This window comes from Pyxicephalus adspersus, chromosome 9, assembly GCF_032062135.1.
Source record: "Pyxicephalus adspersus chromosome 9, UCB_Pads_2.0, whole genome shotgun sequence".
Taxonomy (NCBI): domain Eukaryota; kingdom Metazoa; phylum Chordata; class Amphibia; order Anura; family Pyxicephalidae; genus Pyxicephalus; species Pyxicephalus adspersus.
The window spans coordinates 56,591,351-56,610,947 of NC_092866.1; the positions used below are offsets into that span (position 1 = coordinate 56,591,351).

Consider the following 19,597-nt stretch of genomic DNA (forward strand, 5'->3'; position numbering starts at 1 on the left):
CAGACCTCAGTAATAGATCCCCTGTACAGACCTCAGTAATGAATCCCCAGTACAGACCCCTGTAATGAATCCCCAGTACATACCCCAGTGTAGACTTTGGGAATTGACCAGAGTCCAGACTTCAGCGATACACCTCCCCCAGTGACAGCCCTCAGTAATGGACCCTATATGCAGACCCCAATAATAGACCCTTTTGTAGGACATCCCTGCTACAGACCACAGTAACGGATCCCCAATATAGACGTCAGTAGCAGACCCCGATGCAGACCTCCCAGTGCAGACCCTAGAAGTTGACTACAGTGACAGACCTCAGCAATCCTAACTGCAAACCTTAGTAATAAGTCTTTAGTGGCATAGCCCCAGTTCAGGAACAGACTCCTAGTGATTAATGGAAAACACCTTACTCTGAAACCTGACATGCTTCTGCTCTCTCCCTCTGTCTCCTTCTCTGTGCCAGGACTAAGCAAAGTTAGTTGGCAGGACATCACTGTGTGCCCACAGCCTCTGTACAGAAACACATGTCCCTCTACTCTGCTGCAGAACATTGCCTGTAGTAACAGGAGCTTGAATTTGAAATGGAAGCCAATGTAGAGATCTGCAATGAGATGCAACAGAAGAGGAGCGGTGGGAAGGATGGATGAGTCTGGCTGCAGCATTCATAATAGATTGTTGGGTTAATGGAATACCAGAGAGGAGGAGGTTACAGTAGTCCAGACGAGAGATGATAAGGAGTTTGGTGGTCTCTGGGGACAGGTAGGGGCAGATTTTGGAGATGTTGCGCAGGTGAAAGTGACAGGATCTGGAAATGTTCTGAATATGGGGGGTAAGATTCGAAGAGCTGGATGACATAAATATGCAGTGTATTTTATAAGTGTCACTTGCAAATAGTTTTTATCATTTTTTTATTTTGGTAGAAGTTCCCCTTTAAACAACTTGCAATCTGCCTTTAGCAGGCCTTGCAACAGTGAACCAATGCGGATTTACTTTTTCCTTCCTATCCAGCCAGACTTTCCATAGCAGCAGACAAGCTTCAGCTCTTCTATTCGCATTTCCTGCTCGCTTGACTCAGGAAGCAAAACACTGCAGCATGCAAAAGTGAAAGCAGTTCCAGGAAGGGCTGAATAAGCCAGCGATGAGGAGGCCGCAGCCTGGTAAATCCTCATTGTTCAGACACAAGCAAAGAAAAGGATCAGCTGTGCAGCCCAGACAGCAATAGCAGAACAAGTAAGGTGAGGTTAGCACAAAGGGCGAGCAGGCGTATGTTTGCTGATCCCAATCTTCTCATATTGCAGGAAGAGAATTTACAAAGATAAAGCTGAAGACTACAGATGCAGTGACAAAAGTAGGCCGGGAGGAATTCTTTAATATTTGTTAAGTATCGAACTGCTGAGCAACTTGGCAACATTGTACGGACGGCTGCATTTCATTGGCATTTGGGCAACAAGAAAAGTTTTCCCCATGGCCGATGCAGGTGAGGCATCTCAGCTGCCCTACGATGGCACGTGTGATGCCTGTGAACCCGATGAGGCCAAGCAAGCTGTGGTCATATGTGAAGTTTGCATGTTTTCGTACTGTGACACCCATGCTGAAGAACATAGGAAGCAATATGCTGCCCATAGGATCACGGACATCACTGAAATCCTGGCTGAGGAGGAAAGTACCCCAGTCGATGAGCCGGAGACGGGCGACAAGAAGAAGGAGCAGGTATCGGAAAGGAAGAACTGCCCATTGCACAAGCAGGAGCTGAGCCTGTACTGCAAAGAGGACTCCAAAATCATCTGCGTTTTGTGCGCCGTGGCTGGGGACCACCGCCAACACCAGCTGATCACGCTCAACGAGGCCTATCAGGCGATGAAGGTACATGGCTCAGTAAACCCCCACGGTGTGTTGTAATGTATAGCCATCAGGGTATTTATTGGAAGGGCAAATAGTGATCATGGCTGTGCCAATTGTAGTCACTCATAGCAACCAATCCAAATCCTGATTACTTAAAGTACACCGGAAAAAAGAGAGGCTGCCATTGCTGAATGCTTAGTTTCTGGCTTTTACCATTCAACTCTTTCTTGAGCCTTGAACTAGAACAGTGAGAGTCCAAAAAGTGCTCCATAAAAAATAAGGCCAGAAATGTTCAAAATGACAAGTTAGCAATGGCAGCCTGCATCATTTTTCTATGATAGGGGGGCTTTACGGCTGGGGTCAGACTAGCAGTATTTAACTGAGGATTTTACCACCCCCTGGGCACTACTGCCAAACACTAGGTACCCAAGAGGCAGTAACAGGCCCAATGCTGGGCTTTAGCATGCATTTGCAAGCTGCTGAAAAAGCCTAGCAGTGCAGTTCCTTTTTTCACTTTTTTCTTTGTGTTGACACCACTTCTGCAAGTTGTTGTTAAGCATTTGCAAGTGACACCAATTCAGGTCTATGTAGGCGACAGGGGTGACAATCTACATGTAGCATCAGAAAATATACAGCAATGCTGCCACCGCCTATCGTACAAAAGATTAGCAGACCCATTCAGTCCAATGTTTACTGTTTCTTGCTAGGGGTTTTGAGTGCTAAAACTGTTTGTCAGGACCCAGCCTAAAGGCTCCCAGTGGGTGATCCAGCAAACCTGGAATGGATTTCTTCAAAGTAATATGCTATTTGCTAGCAAATGTTTTGAATCTTGGACCAGATGCATTCCAGGTTTGCTGGATCACCCAGCTTCACTGATGAAAGTGTATCGTCTCAAGCCTTGGAGAGCTTTAATAAATCAGGCCCAGGGGAACAATGTATTATTAATATTATACAGTATTTATATAGCGCCGACATATTACACAGCACTGTACAAAGTCCATAGTCACGCCGCTAACTGTCCCTCAAAGGGGCTCACACTCTAATGTCCCTACCATAGTCATTTGTCATTTCCACAGTCTAAGGTCAATTTGGGGGGAAGTCAAATAACCTAACTGCATGCTTTTGGAATATGGGAGGAAACTTGATTACCTTGAGGAAACCCACACAAACACGGGGAGAACCTGCAAACTCCATGCAGACAGTGTCGTGGCGGAGATTCATACCTGAGACCCAGCACTGTAAAGGCCAGATATAGAAATGTAGAACAAATGCAGGCATTTGGTGTCTAGGTCAGTTCCTGATTACATGGCTCATGGACATTTGCTTGTCCAAACATTGGCTGGCTCCTTTTGGGTGGATAGAAAGGGACAGACGTTGTGCCATGTGTATGCTAAAATACTATGAAGAGGGTGTAGCTACAAATCATGGGGACATCAAAGCAAAATGAAGATGAGTCCTTCAGATAACTCTCTTTGTAGCAGCTGGCGATGACAACGCTGACAATACCGTCATTGATCTTAACATAAAGTTTGGCTAAATCAAGGACACGCAGCAGGGAATCTGTCAGCACAGTCCGTACAATACAAGACACCGGTGGTTGGGATAGAGGTTATCTTTGTAGTAGGAATGATATTAGTAACTATAATGATATATTATATATTCTGACAAAATGGTCATTGCCTTTGCATACAATAGCTCTGTAACCCACAGAGGGTGATGAGGACGTGCAGATATCACTTTCTTACCGCAGGCAACTGTAGAAGCTTCAAGCAATGTCTTGCCCAGAGCTGCCCATAGAGAATGAATAGGGAAGGGTGGTTGATGTCCATCTGCGTACGACCCATCAAAACCATACCAACGCTTGTTCATTTTTAATATGCATGGTGATGATTCTGCTTGGTGCCTGGTAGGCTGGCAGATGCTCAGAAGGCAATGTAAAGCAGTCCATAAGGAACATGACTAGATAAGCCATTGCATATTAGGGGATCTCTACTGAGGATCATCTTGAGGTCTCCTATGGTGGAAGCATTAAAGTTTACCAGGCTTTCTAATGAGTTCCCCCATTCCCCAGGCATTATAGCAGCCATGTAGTTTGCTATGGCTGTTATTATACCACTGGCCATGGAAAATGCTGGAGAGAAGAATGCAGCATGTTTTCTTGACCTGGCTTTGTAGATAAGGTATCATGGAGGGAAGCTTGTCAATGGCCAACCTCAGATCCATATAAGTTGGGTTCCTGTTGGTTTCCGTGGGCTTATACAACACATGCAAGTCACTTGCTGCACTGGTTAATAAGTCCTTGGATGCTCTGAGAAGTTAAGAATATAGCCAAGTTACAATGCTATTTTATTTTTTGGGATGTCTGGTGTTAGAAGTCCTGATTTTGAGCTCCTCCTTAGGAAGGGTTCTTACATTCTTTATTAACCTCCTTGGCGGTATTCCCGAATGTGGCTCAGGGTTAATTTTTAGTCCAAAAGTGGTAACTCTGTGAAGGGCTCCGATGATGCCCGCCCAGCATCTCTGTCCCCTGACGTAATCAATGGGACGTATGCGCATGCGGCGGTGCGCTAGAGGCATACCCTGGCGGGAAATTTAAAACAATGTACTGCTTTGACATTCAAAATGACTGACTTAATCAGATCGCTAAGGAGGTTAACGTTCATGTAGACAAGCATTTGATAACGTGTGTTTGAGTCAAGACAATGAATGTCGTCCACATCACCAGGGATTATTCCAGCCAGACTATAGTACTAGTAATAGGAGAAAGGGGACCCTGCATGGATATTAAACATTATACATTAGGACAATCCTTTGGTGGATATATTTTCTTATACTATCTGGCATTATTGGTTTTGGGCTTCCAGCACGCAGGAGCTGCAGGTTTGATCACTGCATGGACTGGGCCTGGATTTTACGTAGGGCTCAAAAAGGCTCAGATTTTGAAGTGCACCTTGGTAGGCCATTTGTTTGAATATACCCCAACATGCAACATGTTTCATCATAACACTGAATTCATCACAATGCATGGTAGTGCATTGCTATGCATAGGTAAGGTGCACTAGGGGAGCCATTATTATTTATCCACTGTAATTATATGGTGCTGACATATTATGCAGCTTTTTACAAAGTCCATAGTCATGTCTATAGCTGTCCTTCAAAGGGGCTCACAATCTAATGTCCCTACCATAGTCATATGTCTTTAATTCAGTCTACGGTTGATTTTGGGGAGAAGCCAATTAACCTAACTGCATGTTTGTTTGGAATGTGGGAGGGAACCAGAGTACCCAGAGAGAACCTGCAAACTCCATGCAGATAGTGTCCTGGTCGAGATTTGAACCTGGGACCTAGCACTGCAAGGGCCAGAGTGCTAACCACTGAGCCACCATTCTGGCTATTAGAAACATATATATGTATATTTAACACATAGTTGCTCATGTGCGTTTGGAGAGCAGTAAATGCAGATTTCCAATTATTGAGGATGAGCAATCTAAGATTTATTTGACTTGCTTTGTATTGCATTTTTTTTGACATTCACAGGCATTGCAGCCAAAGCACATCAAATTCACCCGGTGCCATGTTTTAAGGTGAATGTTTTGCTTATGCTTGTGTTTTAGTAGTTCTGCATTCCAATGCAAAAAAAATAAATCATCAACAGATCTGATATGAGCCTTTTTATATAATGAGGGAAAAGCAGAACCACCTAAAACTCCAAGGTGCCAGGAGGTAAGATCCATGAGAAGTCAGTGGATGACCAGCCCACCATATTTTACCCAGAAGTGAAATAACTCCTCTACATACATGTGAATAGGCGTTTTAATAAAGAGATGCAGAACAGAGACAAGGGAACTTATCATCACTTGCTTATTTGCAAATGTAATCTTCAACCCTTGCAGATAAGACTGTGTATGTTTTCTGATAAATATTTGGTTGTTATGAGTGACAAGCCACAAAATGCAAAAAATAACATTTATTATGTGTTGTAGGTTTTACTTGGGTTTTGAGGGCTCTTTTAAATGAGCAATAAGTAGGAGCAAGCCAAAAAGTAGACCATTCCAGAAAGTCAGGGCAGCTCTAGAGAACTCTTGGAGCCGTGCGTGTGATGAGGTTATGAGTGATGAAGTTATTAGCAGGTCATTGGAGGAGCGAAGCGAGCGCTAGAGGGGTATTTTTCTATCAGAGCAGAAAAGTCTATCTTCATGCAATAAAGGCAAAAATATACATTATGTACCCATAGGGAAAATGAGTCAAATAGTAGGTCACTGTCTTTTGTTTTAGCTTTGCTGTTTGCTTTCTCCCTAAATAGAACTTGCTTTAGTAACCTTTGCCCTCCTTCCTATAGAATAGAAAACCTGTTGACTTGAAGCTGGCCATGGGGGAGATGGTGGAGAAGCTGAAGGAGAAGTGTGCCAACCCCAAAGTAAGTGAGTGTGTTGTTCCCACGCCCTGTGCCCCCTCTCTTACCCGCCCGCCACTCTTTCCTGTCTTTCTGTACAGCCAGCTGCCGCTCTCCCTGCATATTTTATGGCTTGTTGGAGGCTGTCTGGGAAACTGTAACTGAAGCACTTTACTCAAATAGCCTGGACACCATTCAAAAAGCTGCCTCGTCGCTCTTTACTTTCCTGCCGTCACCCTGTGTATTATTAATGGGTTAAGCGGGGAATCTTTAATTCTAAGGAACAAAAGAGACCCCTCATAGGGTGGCCGGAGATGGTAAACCACTGCAGTCTGGGAGAGGGGCTTCTCTTACCCTGGCCAATAAATTTCAGGGATGAATTAAAGAGGACATCTGCAGCTGAACATGAAAATGCTGAATGTAAATTCAATTGCCTTTAAATATAAAATTTCAGATTTAAATGTGAATAGGGTTAATTTTAATCTGGACTGACTTTTACCCAACTCCAGACCTTTGGAAATAGTGTAGAAGAAATCAGCTTCATACTAACGGCCAATGGCAATCTTGATAGAGTTGCATGAAAGCCTAATGCTAATGCAGCTGCCCTTCGATACCGTATAGCGTTCTGCAATGCCAGATCACTAAATGATCATCATCAACGATTTTGCCAATAGGGAGGATACAGTGGGGAGCCAATCACTTGTCCTCCCCTTTCCATAGAACAGAACAGGCTGTTAATCAATGGTCCAGGCACCTGAAATGATCCCTAAAATTAATTTCTAGCAACTATTATTAGTTGTCTGTGTTCAGTTTTAATTAAAAACTATTTTTTTAATTATGTATAGAGTGGGGAAGTGTAGGGACCCCTTTTATGTTTTAAATGCTGTCCAGGGAGATTCACCGTAGATCATTGTCATCAGTACAGAGAAGGTTTTTCATTTCCAAAATGTTGTTCCCAGGAACCGAAGCTTAGGATAAACTAATTCTGATTTCAATCTGTGCCCTCATTGTGGTGGTTTCCTTACCTACAATGTTCCTGTGATGGTCATTGAGGAACGAGCCAACAATAAAAGCATTAAAAGGGTGTTTGTCATTTTATGTTCGACAGATTTCCTTTCCTTTGAAGACATATTTAAAATCAAACATGGCAAAAGAGCCAATGGCTAAATCAACAAGGGAGTTGTATCCCAAAGCTGGTAGTTGCGTGTCCTAATGGAGTGTCACCAATTTAAAATATACCAAAAGTTTTATTGTTGATTAAATATTAAAAACATATTCTAACAAATCATGTACATATCTAAATATATACAACATTAAGATTACAGTAAATTTCCAACGATATTCTTTAAAGGTCCAACGCGTTTTGCTGTAAAAATCCACTATTTCAGAGACTGGGAACACCCTAATGACAACTATTTTGTTCTTTTTAGAGTGGATCAGAGTAAATGAAGCAATGGAAACTGGTAAAAGCAGGCTGTATATCAGCTGTATGGGCAGATACGTAAACTTTTAAGGGATGATCAACTGGAATAACATCAACTGTTACTTGTTCTTTTAAAAGTGCTGGGCACAGCAGTGCGTTGCCGTGACTTATGCTGCAATGCATTGGCAAGGAAGTTTTAACAATAAATGGCAACCCAACGTGCCAAAGCTAGTCACGTGTGTTGCATTATTGCAATGAAATGAATGCAGTAGTGCAATACATTTGTAGAAAAAGACCCATAACTGTCCTAGGGTGACACCACTCACAGTGTTCTTTATCTATGGCAGAGTAGGGTTGTCACCAGTAGCAGGCAATCTTTTCCATGACACACAGGGGATGTTCTGTAGTCCTGCTATACTTACTGATAACAATCAGATAAAACTGCCTAATCAGCAGGAGTTCACCGGATTTCTGGCGGCCTCAATCGATACTCATCAGAAACAGGTAGAACAAAACTTTCGATGGTTTTTTTCACAACACAAAAAGGAAGCATATAAGAGAAGTTCATTGATACAGTTTGCTTTTACTATCACAAAGCCCTCTGCTAAAACATTGCAAAAAAAAAAAAAAAAAAACACTGAAATTTAAAGTTTTCCTCTCCCCACTTGCATCCGTAGTCCCTGCTTGCCCCCGGGTTCTGGCACGGATTCTCATGCATTGCCTACTGTGACTGTTATAGTTAAGAATCTAATTAAGGAGAGGCTATAATTCTCAGCGACACTTTGTACTATTCTGCAGAGTCAGCGAAAGTGAGAAGAGTGGGGAGCAGTGGAAGTGTACAGCCGGCCTCTGTGTGACCATAGCGGGTACCTGCGCCTTGGTGATTGATCCAATGCACACATTATAAAAACTGCTTTTCTCCTGCAGTGATAGAACAATATTTGTAAAAGAGAATGTCTTCGATTTATCATCTAAATTCATTGGGGTACACAAATCCTAATATAAGAGTTTTTATTTAAAGTGGATCTAAACTCCCGCTTTGAACAAACGATGGTCAGGCTGGTGTTTATTGCAGAACAGGACAGGTGATGTCTCTTCTGCAATAATTGATCTTACCTGCCTGATCATAATACAGCTGTCAAGATTCCCTGAGCTGCGGATGCATAACTCCGCTTTACCTACCAGGGATACCTGGCAATCCTGGATTCCCTTGCGCATGCTGGGAAAGAATGAATATCATCCCAGCCTGGCCAATCAAGATGGCCAAAAATAGTTTTCAGAAACAGATGGACAATGGAGGCACCCTGCGATAGAATGGAGACAGGTGAATATTGTGGGTGTAGGTCCAAGCTTCAAATATTGCCTAGTTATACTCACCACAAAATAACGGGCAATGGTTGTTTCTGGGAGTGATGACTTTACCTCCTCCATCTTTTTTTTTCCTATTTGATAGAATGGGACTTGTTGGGTTTTTAGCTATCGGGTTCCATTTAAGAAAGCTACAAATGAAAGAAAAAGTAGAAGCTACAAAGAGAAGGCAATGGCTAGATGGTAAGGTGATCAGCTAATCGGCCAGGTGGTGCTCCTACTGTGCCCAGCCATATTGTTTGGTGGAAGAAAGGGGATTGTGAGGACTAAGCTTTCTAGCAAAACGGCAGTGTCCCCACCTTTAGGAATGGATAGGCAATTCTTATGAAATTCACTTTGCTGCAAAAATGTACATTTCTGACTATGTAAGTGAGTCATCAAAATAGCTGAGAGGAACTAGTGGGAATATGCCTCAAGCAAACTAATAATACAAATAATTGTTTTCTTCTGTGTATCAAAGTTGGTTAGGAGAACAATATTCTAAAGCTGCCTCCCAACTTCTGAGACCAATTTTTGGGATTTGTGCATGGATTTAAGGGACCCTGGGAGCATATACAAATGCAAACAAGTTTTTTGTCTGTAGTTTTTTTCCTCCTTAAAAATGTTTTTCTGGCTTTAATTTTAACTTTGATCAATAGAAAAGGACTTTAGTTAAAATTCGTCTGTGGGGCATATTCTCACAGATCCCCTTAACCCACAACCCCCACCATAGTTTGGTGAGGATACAATTAATTAATATTAACAATTAATATTGCATGTATCTCAATATTGTACTGCTTCATTTGGTTTTTGATGTCCCAAACTCACCCCTGTATATTATAGACCCTTTTTCTTTAGTTATGATATGTCCTTTTGGTGTGCATAAGACCTTTGCCACCAATTCTCTGTTCTGGGGTGTTGCAATTCCAAAATTGGGTGGCTTAAAAAAATGCATTTTCCTGACCATACATCTGGAACACTACACCCAACCCCTTAAATTTTGGGGACAATGGTGTGTTCAGGGGCTTTGCACTTAACTCAAAAATTTGGTGACTTTTCATGAAGATATATTTTTGTGAAACTTTATCAAAAATATTTCTCACTCTTGCCCATCCCCAACCTAACTATGCTGCCTAGCAGGTAAAACTGGCCCATGAATATATATTGTCTGTGTGTTTAGCCATTCACCTGGTATTCAGCGTAATTATTTATTTTGCCGTGTTTATAAGGCCATTGAGTTGCGTTTGGCAGTACTTCCTTTTTGGCAGGGCCTTCTTGGAGACTTTTGTTAAAGTTGGCTCCAAATCGAAGTCTGTGCTTGGCACTCCAATAATTGGCATGTGCTTTGCATGGCTAAATGGTTCACCCCCACCATTTCCCGCTGTACATTGAGTGCGGTACAGGAATATTTCAGATCAGTGTTGGTCCCTGACAATGAACGCATTTTTTTTTCAGCTGATCGTGCTGTCGCTACCCTCCTCTGCATTCCACTAATGATTATTCCCATTTATTCTCCCTTGTTCCTGGCCTGAGTGGAAACCAGCGTGATCCTCCATTACTTGATGCATGCCTGCTGGGTAGGGTTCCCAAGAATTGATGTTCATCCAGATTCTTAATTGATGTGTTCTGTTTCTATTAATGCCTGATTCATCTGCTCAATCATGTTCCTGCAGCTCTGCCCGGCCACCGATGGGTACTCTGTGGATTAGGCGTCCTGAGATTAACCTTCGGTTTATAAAAGAAAATATTTCTGCCGGACCAAAAATTTGTATTTTTTAATTAATTCTCACTATTGATACCTACTGGAGGTATTGAAATAAATGTATGTTTCTATGTACAGGAACATTATTTAAAATCATTAAGTCTGGCTTCACAATTGGGCACAGCTTTGTATGGTGCCATTTAAAATGGTTCCATAATGTGCAATTGGTGATGGGCTTCAGTGCCCAACAAGAAACCTTAATTCAATGTGATACTGTCATTTGCAACCCCTATTTAATGTACAGCATTGTGTATTATGTCAGTGCTATATAAATCCTGTTTATTAATAATAATAAAAATAATAATAATAACAATAATAATATTAATGCAAGGCAATGTTCTTCAGTGCCCTAAATGCTTGGCTTCCATTTGGGGAACATAGAAAAGGAGTCAGAAACTCTGCTCTGTCTTGATTCCATTATTTCTCATTTCTTGTCCCAATGTCACAAAGACTGAATGTAAAATTTCCTCCTCAATGGAATCCGGATTAAAGCATGCTGCTTTGTCCAAAAAAAATAAAAGATATGGAATTTAAACTCTGCTCCTTGCAAGCAGAGGAGATCTAGAGATGAGCAAGATGCACAAAAATGTATCCAGGAGGATACGTGGAATGTGTAAACAGGGGTCGGGATGTGGGGGAAGAACACACTGCCTCCCTTTTCATGGAATTCTCAGAATACCAATAGCTGCAATTAATGCATTCCATAGTGCATAAACCTGCCTGACCTCCTCCATCACTTTCCATCCTAATAAATACGGTGAGGTGCAGGAGCCATCCATAATGGAAGGGAAAAATTTCAAAACTCTTGTAAAAACTTTAATACTGAAGAACCTTCTGTTCTAAATATTAAGCTTTGACGTATACGCCGGACATGCAACGTATCTCTTTAGGGTCTACTGATTTTCAAAATTACCCCTGGAACTCTTTCCTGTTCCTGTAGCAGGGAACAACTTTTATGATTTCATTGCTGAGTTTTAAAAATTCTTCCAGACAAAGCTTCTGGGAACTCTATTCCAACTGATGTAAACACATGGCCAGGACAACATCTCTCAGGATCCCCATCCCTACACATAGAAGGCCTGATTTATTTAGGTCTCCACGACTGGAGAAAATAAGACTATCATGGGTGAACCTGGGTGATCCAGCAAACCTGGGATTGATTTCCTCAAAATAAGTGGTTGGCATATGATTTTAGTCCTGGACCAGATCAGATCCTGATCTCCAAGGTTCACCCATGATACTATAAATAGGGCCCAAAGTGTTGGAAGACTATTGGGTAGTCAAGGCAAGATTATTGTTTTGCTAGGAAAGAAATCAATGTATTGTGTAGTCTAAGATAGAAATGGAAGTTTTGTAGCCCAGCTAGCAGGGCTGACAACATTGCTTGAGATGTTTGGGCAGCTGTGTTGTCAATCCAAACAGGAAGTGTGGATCAGGAGGGGAGTTATTCTCCAACAATATATATAAAACACAACTAAAAAGTTTTGAGGCTTTGTTCAGTGCTTTATAATACCAAACGCTCCAGCTCCCTTAAACCAAGCATTTTTTTTTAAATTACTCACTTTCATTGTTTTTTTTTTATTTTTAATTAGGAATATTTATAATAATCTTCCCACCCCGCTGTAATATCCTGTGTTGTATGTATTCTGCTATTCTGGGAATACCGGTCCCTAAGCTTGTCAATGTGCAGGCCAGGTGTTCTCAGCTCTGCTCATTCTGGAATTCTTTTCCACGCCAAAATATCTCATTCCAAAAATTCCTGACAATCCTGTTAGGACAACCTGTCAAATATGTAGATGGCCATTGCTGACATCTATTAAAAAAATGTTTCCTTTCATTATCTGGTGTCAATTCAGTTTGACCCAAAAAGAGTATGTAGCATGCAGAATCTGTGTGTCATGATGCCACATTTGTAATTCATTTTTTTTCTTTTTTATTTGAGAAAATATCAGTCATTGGATTAGTTTGACAGCCAGGCAACTGGGATTTTTGGAAGGAGAGGTCCACAGTAGCAGCTTACTTATTTCTCTAAACAAAAGTATTCTTTAAAGTACAATTACTAAGTGGTGCCATTTCTCAGCGCTTTTGTGCACTTTTTCTTCTGCATTCTTGCATACACTCTCATTCTTTCTCTTCGCTCTCATACATTCTCTCACCTTACTAGCAGGCTCACTCTTTATTTTTTTTTCCACTCTTGCAGTCTCTGCTTGGACTTTTCTTCTCGCTCTTACATGGCTGATCTCTCTTTTTCTGTGCTGTCACAAGTGTACTCTCTGCCTTTCCTTACACTCCTGTGCACTCTTTTTCTTTCATCCCAGCTCTAGTGCACACATTGTCGGTGTTTTCTCACCGTTCTTTTTCCTTTCTTTTCTTTTTTTCTCTCTCTCTTTCTGTCCCACATTCTACCTTTGTTACCTCCCTTCTTCTGTGGGCTTTCTTTTTCTACTATCACAGAACAGTTTTCTCTCTTTCTCTTCTCCTTATTTTCTCCTTCCTCTCTTCTTCGCTTTCTTCTCTCCTCTTGTCTGATCTTCTCCCTTCTCTCTTCTGTTTCCTTTCACTCTTTTTTTCTCTTCCATTCTCTCTTCCCTTCCCATTCCTTCTCTTCCAATCTCTCTTCCCTTCCCATTCCTTCTCTTCCATTCTCTCTTCTCTTTCCTTTCACTCTTTTTTCCCTTCCATTCTCTCTTCCCTTCCCTTTCCTTCTTTTCCACTCTCTCTTCTCTTCCATTCTCTCTTCCCGTCCATTCTCTCTTCCCTTCCCTTCCATTCTCCCTTCCCTTCCATTCCCTCTTCCCTTCCATTCTCTCTTCTCTTCCCTTTCCTTCTCTTCCATTCTCTCTTCCCTTCCTTTCCTTCTCTTCCATTCTCTCTTCCCTCCCATTCTCTATTCCCTTCCATTCTCTCTTCCCTTCCATTCTCTCTTCCCTTCCCTTCCATTTTCTCTTCTCTTCCCTTCCCTTCCCTTCCATTCTCTCTTCCTTTCCATTCTCTCTTCCCTTCCCTTCCATTCTCTCTTCTCTCTCTTCCCTTCCCTATTCTCTCCCTATTCTCTCCTCTCTCACATGCTCCCTATTTATCTCACCTTCTTGCTCCTAGACGCCCCCTCGCACAATCTCTAACACTTTCTTCCCTCCACTCTCTTGCCCTATCTATCTTCTCACTATTTTTCTTCCCCTCTCTTCCATGCACTCCCAACCCTGGCATGCTCCTTTTTTATTTTCCCCATCTTCTCTCTCTTTTCTGGTATTCTGGCTTAGTGGCTCAAATACACTGACCTAGAACAAATATGCAGCCAGAGTAAGCCAAAAAATATATCAAAAAACTTTTATTAGTAAGGCACCAACATATTACACAGCGCTGTAAAATAAATGAAAGTTTTAGATGATAAACCTGCATAAAAGACAAACAGTCACACAGGAGGAGGAGGGGACCCTGGTCAACAAAGCTTACAATCTGAGGTGGGGGAGAGTAGTACAATGGGGAGAGGGGGTGAATGAAGTATATAGGCAAATATCCTTGTACGTGAATCCAAATACTGGAGCAAGAAGGCTGATCTGACAACCAGAGCACCAACATATTCAGACAGAGCTTGGTATGAGGAAGGGTCATCTCCTCCTCCTTGACATTGTTACATTAAACAGTATTTATATAGCGCCAACATAATATGCAGCGCTGTACATTAAATAGGGGTTGCAAATGACAGACGGATACAGACAATGACACAGGAAGAGGAGCCCTGTCCCAAAGAGCTTACAATCTGTACTTGTGTACTTCTGCTGCATCTCTTTGTAGTTCTCTCCATTGGCTTCCATTTCACCTTAGAATCAAATTTAAGCTCCTGTGCTTTGCCTTCAAATCCCTACACAGTTATGGTCCCACTTACATTTCTGACCAGGTAAAAAAATACTCCCCTGCCGCTCTCTCCGCTCCTCCATTGACCTACTAATGACTTCCTCACTCATAACCTCATCACACGCACGGTTACAAGACTTCTCTAGAGCTGCTCCAACTCTCTGGAATGGTCTTCCTCGTCCTATTCGGCTTGCTCTTACTTTCTGCTCACTTAAAGGAGCACTCAAAACCCATTTCGTCAAACTTGCCTACCCATCTTCTTCTGTATTTTGAAACTGTCACTACTTCCACCACTAGGTATCTACCATCCTATTGTGTGTAAATTCCCCCACCTACTAGATTGTAAGCTCTCCTCCTGTATCACTGTCTGTATTAGTCTGTCATTTGCAATCCCTATTTATGTACAGCGCTGCGTATGTTGGTGCTATATAAATCCTGTTTATTAATAATAATAATAATAATAATAATATTTAATATTTATGCAGATTGTCATGCACAAAGTCTGTTTATTGTACGACCATGAGTTATATGTTGGTGCTTTATAAAAATATATTTTATTTAAATCATTTAAATTATTAAAAAATAATGAACAACCGTCCACTTGTTGTGTTTGTAGTGATGTTCTGTACAATATGTGATATCCGGAGCTCTCCTGGTGTCTTGCAGATAACCCGCAATGACCTGAAGAGCTTCATACAGAAAGAGTTTGACCACATGAAGCAGTTGGTGCACGAGGAGGAGAAGAAAGCCCTGCACTTTGTGGACCTCCAGGAGGCTGTGGCCTCGGCCCACGTAACGGAAGTCCTGGCCGAGCTCAACGTCCACATGGGCAAATTAATGACGGAAATAGCAGAAATCACAAGACAGCTCAACAGCTTCAACCAACTGGTAATGCAGAAACCGGAGGTAATCTGTGTGCTCTGCTCTCCAATCTAATACTGCTATGGGCCTGATTTATTAAAGCTCTCCTAGGCTGCAGAGGATACACTTTTATCAGTGAAGCTGGGTGATCCAGCAAACCTGGAATGGATGTCTTCAAAATCATTTGCTATTTGCTAGCAAATGTTTTCAATCCTGGACCAAATTCATTTCAGGTTTGCTGGATCACCCAGCTTCACTGATAAAAGTGTATCCTCTCCAGCCTAGGAGAACTTTAATAAATCAGACTCATTCACTCTGTCTTCTCTCTGCATGGTGGTGACAGCTCTGTGACAGACACAACACTGCTGCCTACACAAACCCAAAGCTTACTGTTTGAATCGTTCTATAAAAGGACTCCTTTGTGTATTGCTTACTCTAAAACAGGCCGCATGCATAAACATGGAACTTTTAGAATAAACACAAAAATGAAAGTGCCGCTAACGGTTGGGCTCAGGTTACAGAATAACAAAAATGAATTAGAACTTGTCATAGCTGAACAGATCTAATCCAGATGGGACCGTCGTCGGCCCCTGGGATGCAGCATGGCCATTCCAATTTATTATATTTAAACCTTACCAATAGCACCATTTAGTGAAGATGGGCCCAGATACACAATTTGGTAATAGTGGGTCCAGAAATGCACATTGCCATTTTAAAACAATCCTTTGTTTTCTTTAAAAGTCCAACTGGGTGCTTATTTATTTATTACAAAGGACAGTGAAAATGGGACTTTTGTAGGTTTTAGGTCTCGTTCACAGCAGCAGCATTAGCCAGCATTGCACTCCCATTGCAAGAACCGGGAATTTACTTTGTATCCCATAGTTTCATATCACACCAATATAGTACATTGGTGCACCCTGCAAAATATTGCATGTACAATTATTGCTTTTTTGTGGACTCCGGCACAGTATAACACAATACTCTACTGTGTATAAAAATAAATTGAACCTCTCATCCACATAGGTCCACTTTCCTATCAGCCCAATCACCCGGATTTGAATAAAATAGCAAAATGTTACTGATTCGTGTCTTGGTTTCTGGAAGGTGCTGCCTCTTGGCCACTGGGGAATCCTATGTGAAGGATCTCTTAGGACCATGGAGGTGTCAAAAATGTCACCTGCACCTCCTGGAAGCTGAAACAGAAGTCAGTAATGTTCTTTTCCACAAAATTTGTGTGTGGGGGGGCTGTCATGGAAGCATTTTTAAAAGCACATTGCAACACAGAGCCAAACACATTCATGCCTCACACCAACGCACACTTTTGATCCAACCCTTAGTTCCAGCCACTTCTGTTCACTGCTTCACAATAGGGCTATGTGTGCTTAGAAATTATTAATGTTATTTATGATGTGCTGACATCCATAGCATTCTACTGGCCCCATAGTCAAGTCATTACCTTTCCACCAAAGGAGCTCACAATCCGATGACCTTAATATAGTCCATGTCTCCGTGTTTATGTTTTGGGGGAGAAAGCCAGTATGTTGAATGAATGCCTAGAAGAAAATCCAACCAAACACAGGGACAACCTTCAACTCCATGTGCACTGGCTGAGATATTAACCTGGCTGCAAGGCAATAATGCCGACCACCATGACTCCATAGCCACACGAATAGGTATTGTACTGAACACCATAGTATGTTGCTATGGGGAGTGAATCATTGTCTTTGGGGATCCCTTTTGGAGTAAGTTGGAGCACACCTAATAAATGTCTTCCATCATATCTGCTATGGGTTTGCGGTTCTAAGCGTGCAAATTGATTGATGTTTTTTTTCAGCCTATGTAATACTTCAGTGAGAGTGGGATTCTTCTTTAAATAATTGCCATGCTTGTGTCTTTTCTGAGTAACTTTGTTTTCTATGATCTTTTATCTGGATGATATTTTCTGTTCAATAATTTACTTCTTCTATTCTCTGTTCTTCATTTTAATTTCATATTCAGCTTTCTTGCTATACAACTTAAAGTGTACCTGTCGTCTCAACGTAATACAATCAGCCGATCAGATCAGAAGTGTTTGTTTATTTTCATATTTTTTCAGATGACCCATGACAATTATCATTTTTGAAGGGGAGTTTAGCAATGGCAGCCTCTTTTGTATGATATGTTGAATTGAATCATCAAATTATTGGTATAAGACTAAAATTAAATTTTGCATTGGTACCAATGGCTTTTAGTTGATTCCTTGTCAATGAATGAACAAGTTTAGGTCTATATAATGGGTGATTTATTGTCTTTGCATGACAGGTACACTTTAGGTATTCCATACATGGAAATTGCTTTCTAAGTGTTTTTTTTCTCTTCTTTCTAGAATCCAGGTGAAGACTCAGGGTAAGCCTCTACATTTATTTTATTCTTGCTCTATATATATATAATTGGTATAACGTGTTTTAAAGGTTTAGCACATATAAAACTCATTTTTTTAGGTGTAAATCCTAATATTTACCACTGCAGATCAAAGGCAAGCATCACCTAAGGCTCTATTTAAAAAACGGGAGATAGGACATTCCCCTAAACAATCCATTCCAGGTCCATGTGTTTCAATGGCGGTAATAGATTCTCACCAGGGAATGTTAGAAGGAATCTCTGATTCCGTTTTATAAGTAGAGCCCTTAATGATCAAATTGACTTACTACAGTGCTGTAAATAGCCTTCATTGTATTGTAAATAGTCCTGAACGTCAGTATATTCTGCAACAAAGACATAGCTGAATGAGGGATACCCCTTCCCCTCCTTCCTGGTACTATTCATTTTTTCAGAGTGTAAGTATTCAACGGTGAATAAACAGTGCTGGGCTTTGCTTTTGAAAGCAGATAATTTAATACAATACCCATTTTTATACACACTGTTTTCTTTTTGGTGTTTCTAGATTAATGAAGTTATTTAGCTCAAAGCAATTGTTGCACTTCTCATTATAAAACCCAAATCAATGCGCAGCTCTCCTTCCCTGTGCAGGGGACATGTTTTGCATCATGTAGTTTAGGGTGGACCTGCTGTCCGAGAGTGGCTTAATTGCAGGAACAATACTAGATTGTAAGCTCTTCGGGGCCGGGTCCTCTCCTTCTGTATCACTGTCTGTTCCAGTCTGTGATCTGCAACCCCTATTTAGTGTACAGCGCTGCATAATATGTTGGCGCTATATAAATCCTGTTTAATAATGTTAAAAAAAGCAAAAAAGTGTATTGGACTCCAATTATAAAACAGAGAATCAGACATTCACTTGTGAATATCTTCCAGGTCCATGTGTTTTAATGGCAGTAATTGATTCCCACCAGGAAATGTCCAATTCTCTGCTTTATAAATATAACCTATTGTAGAGATAGTAACCTGTGAGAGACTGAAGCAAGTGGTGATACAGATAATCTGCCCCTTGGTACACTCAATACCACCATATGCACCCTGCAACCAGGACACCTCGCGTGCCGTGGGCATGCAGCTCCTTGGGGCATAATGGCATGCCAATATTCAATGGCCAAGGCAGGACCATGCTATTGATCTGAATGTGGCTAAAAAGCCTCTCTCAACATTTTTTCCATGGGGGAAACCCTTGAAATAACTTTAAGGTCTTCAGGGAGCCCCTGTTATGATCACTATGTCTACATCTCCCAGTATATAAGCATGGAGGTCAATGAGAAGAATTCCTCTTAAATTGCTGGCCTTGGGGAATAATGTCACCCTTACAGAGAGCCAAAAATCTCATTGGGGTCAGTGGTAATTGACTTGAGGGGTTGAACTTACTCATTGATTAAGAACCCCAATTAACCTCTAGAGGAGTTGAAGAACCCCTAGGAACCTGGTTGAGAAATATAATATATATGAAAGTGGTTGGGGTGCTTATGGACAACTTCTGGTAATAGAGGCTGAATAAAACTTGCAAATGAGCAAAGAGTTTGGGTCTGGAAGAAAATGGACTGGGGAACTAGAATAACTCATTCTTTATTTTATAGAATAATAAGATCCATATTCACCCATCACAATTTATAATTCAGTTTTCTTTTTTAAACCATGGGAACTCTTGATTTTTCTTTGTTCCCCCCCCCCCTATAAATCCCTGCACTTTGCACAT

General features: G+C 41.3%; 1 protein-coding gene across 4 annotated transcripts in view; it reads left to right on the forward strand.

Annotated features, from left to right (window-relative positions):
* The first annotated feature begins 988 nt into the window (after positions 1-988).
* TRIM44 (tripartite motif containing 44) overlaps positions 989-19,597 on the forward strand; it is a 67,857-nt gene continuing 49,248 nt past the window's right edge. Inside the window, exons 1-4 of one of the 4 annotated variants that reach the window (XM_072422126.1) lie at positions 989-1,857; positions 6,176-6,253; positions 15,283-15,522; positions 17,843-17,862. In XM_072422126.1, the coding sequence (XP_072278227.1) occupies positions 1,459-1,857; positions 6,176-6,253; positions 15,283-15,522; positions 17,843-17,862 (737 nt within the window). In that variant the 5' untranslated portion in view covers positions 989-1,458. The remainder of the gene's footprint in view (positions 1,858-6,175; positions 6,254-15,282; positions 15,523-17,842; positions 17,863-19,597) is intronic. The other 3 variants (XM_072422127.1, XM_072422125.1, XM_072422124.1) reach the window with 3 other exon arrangements.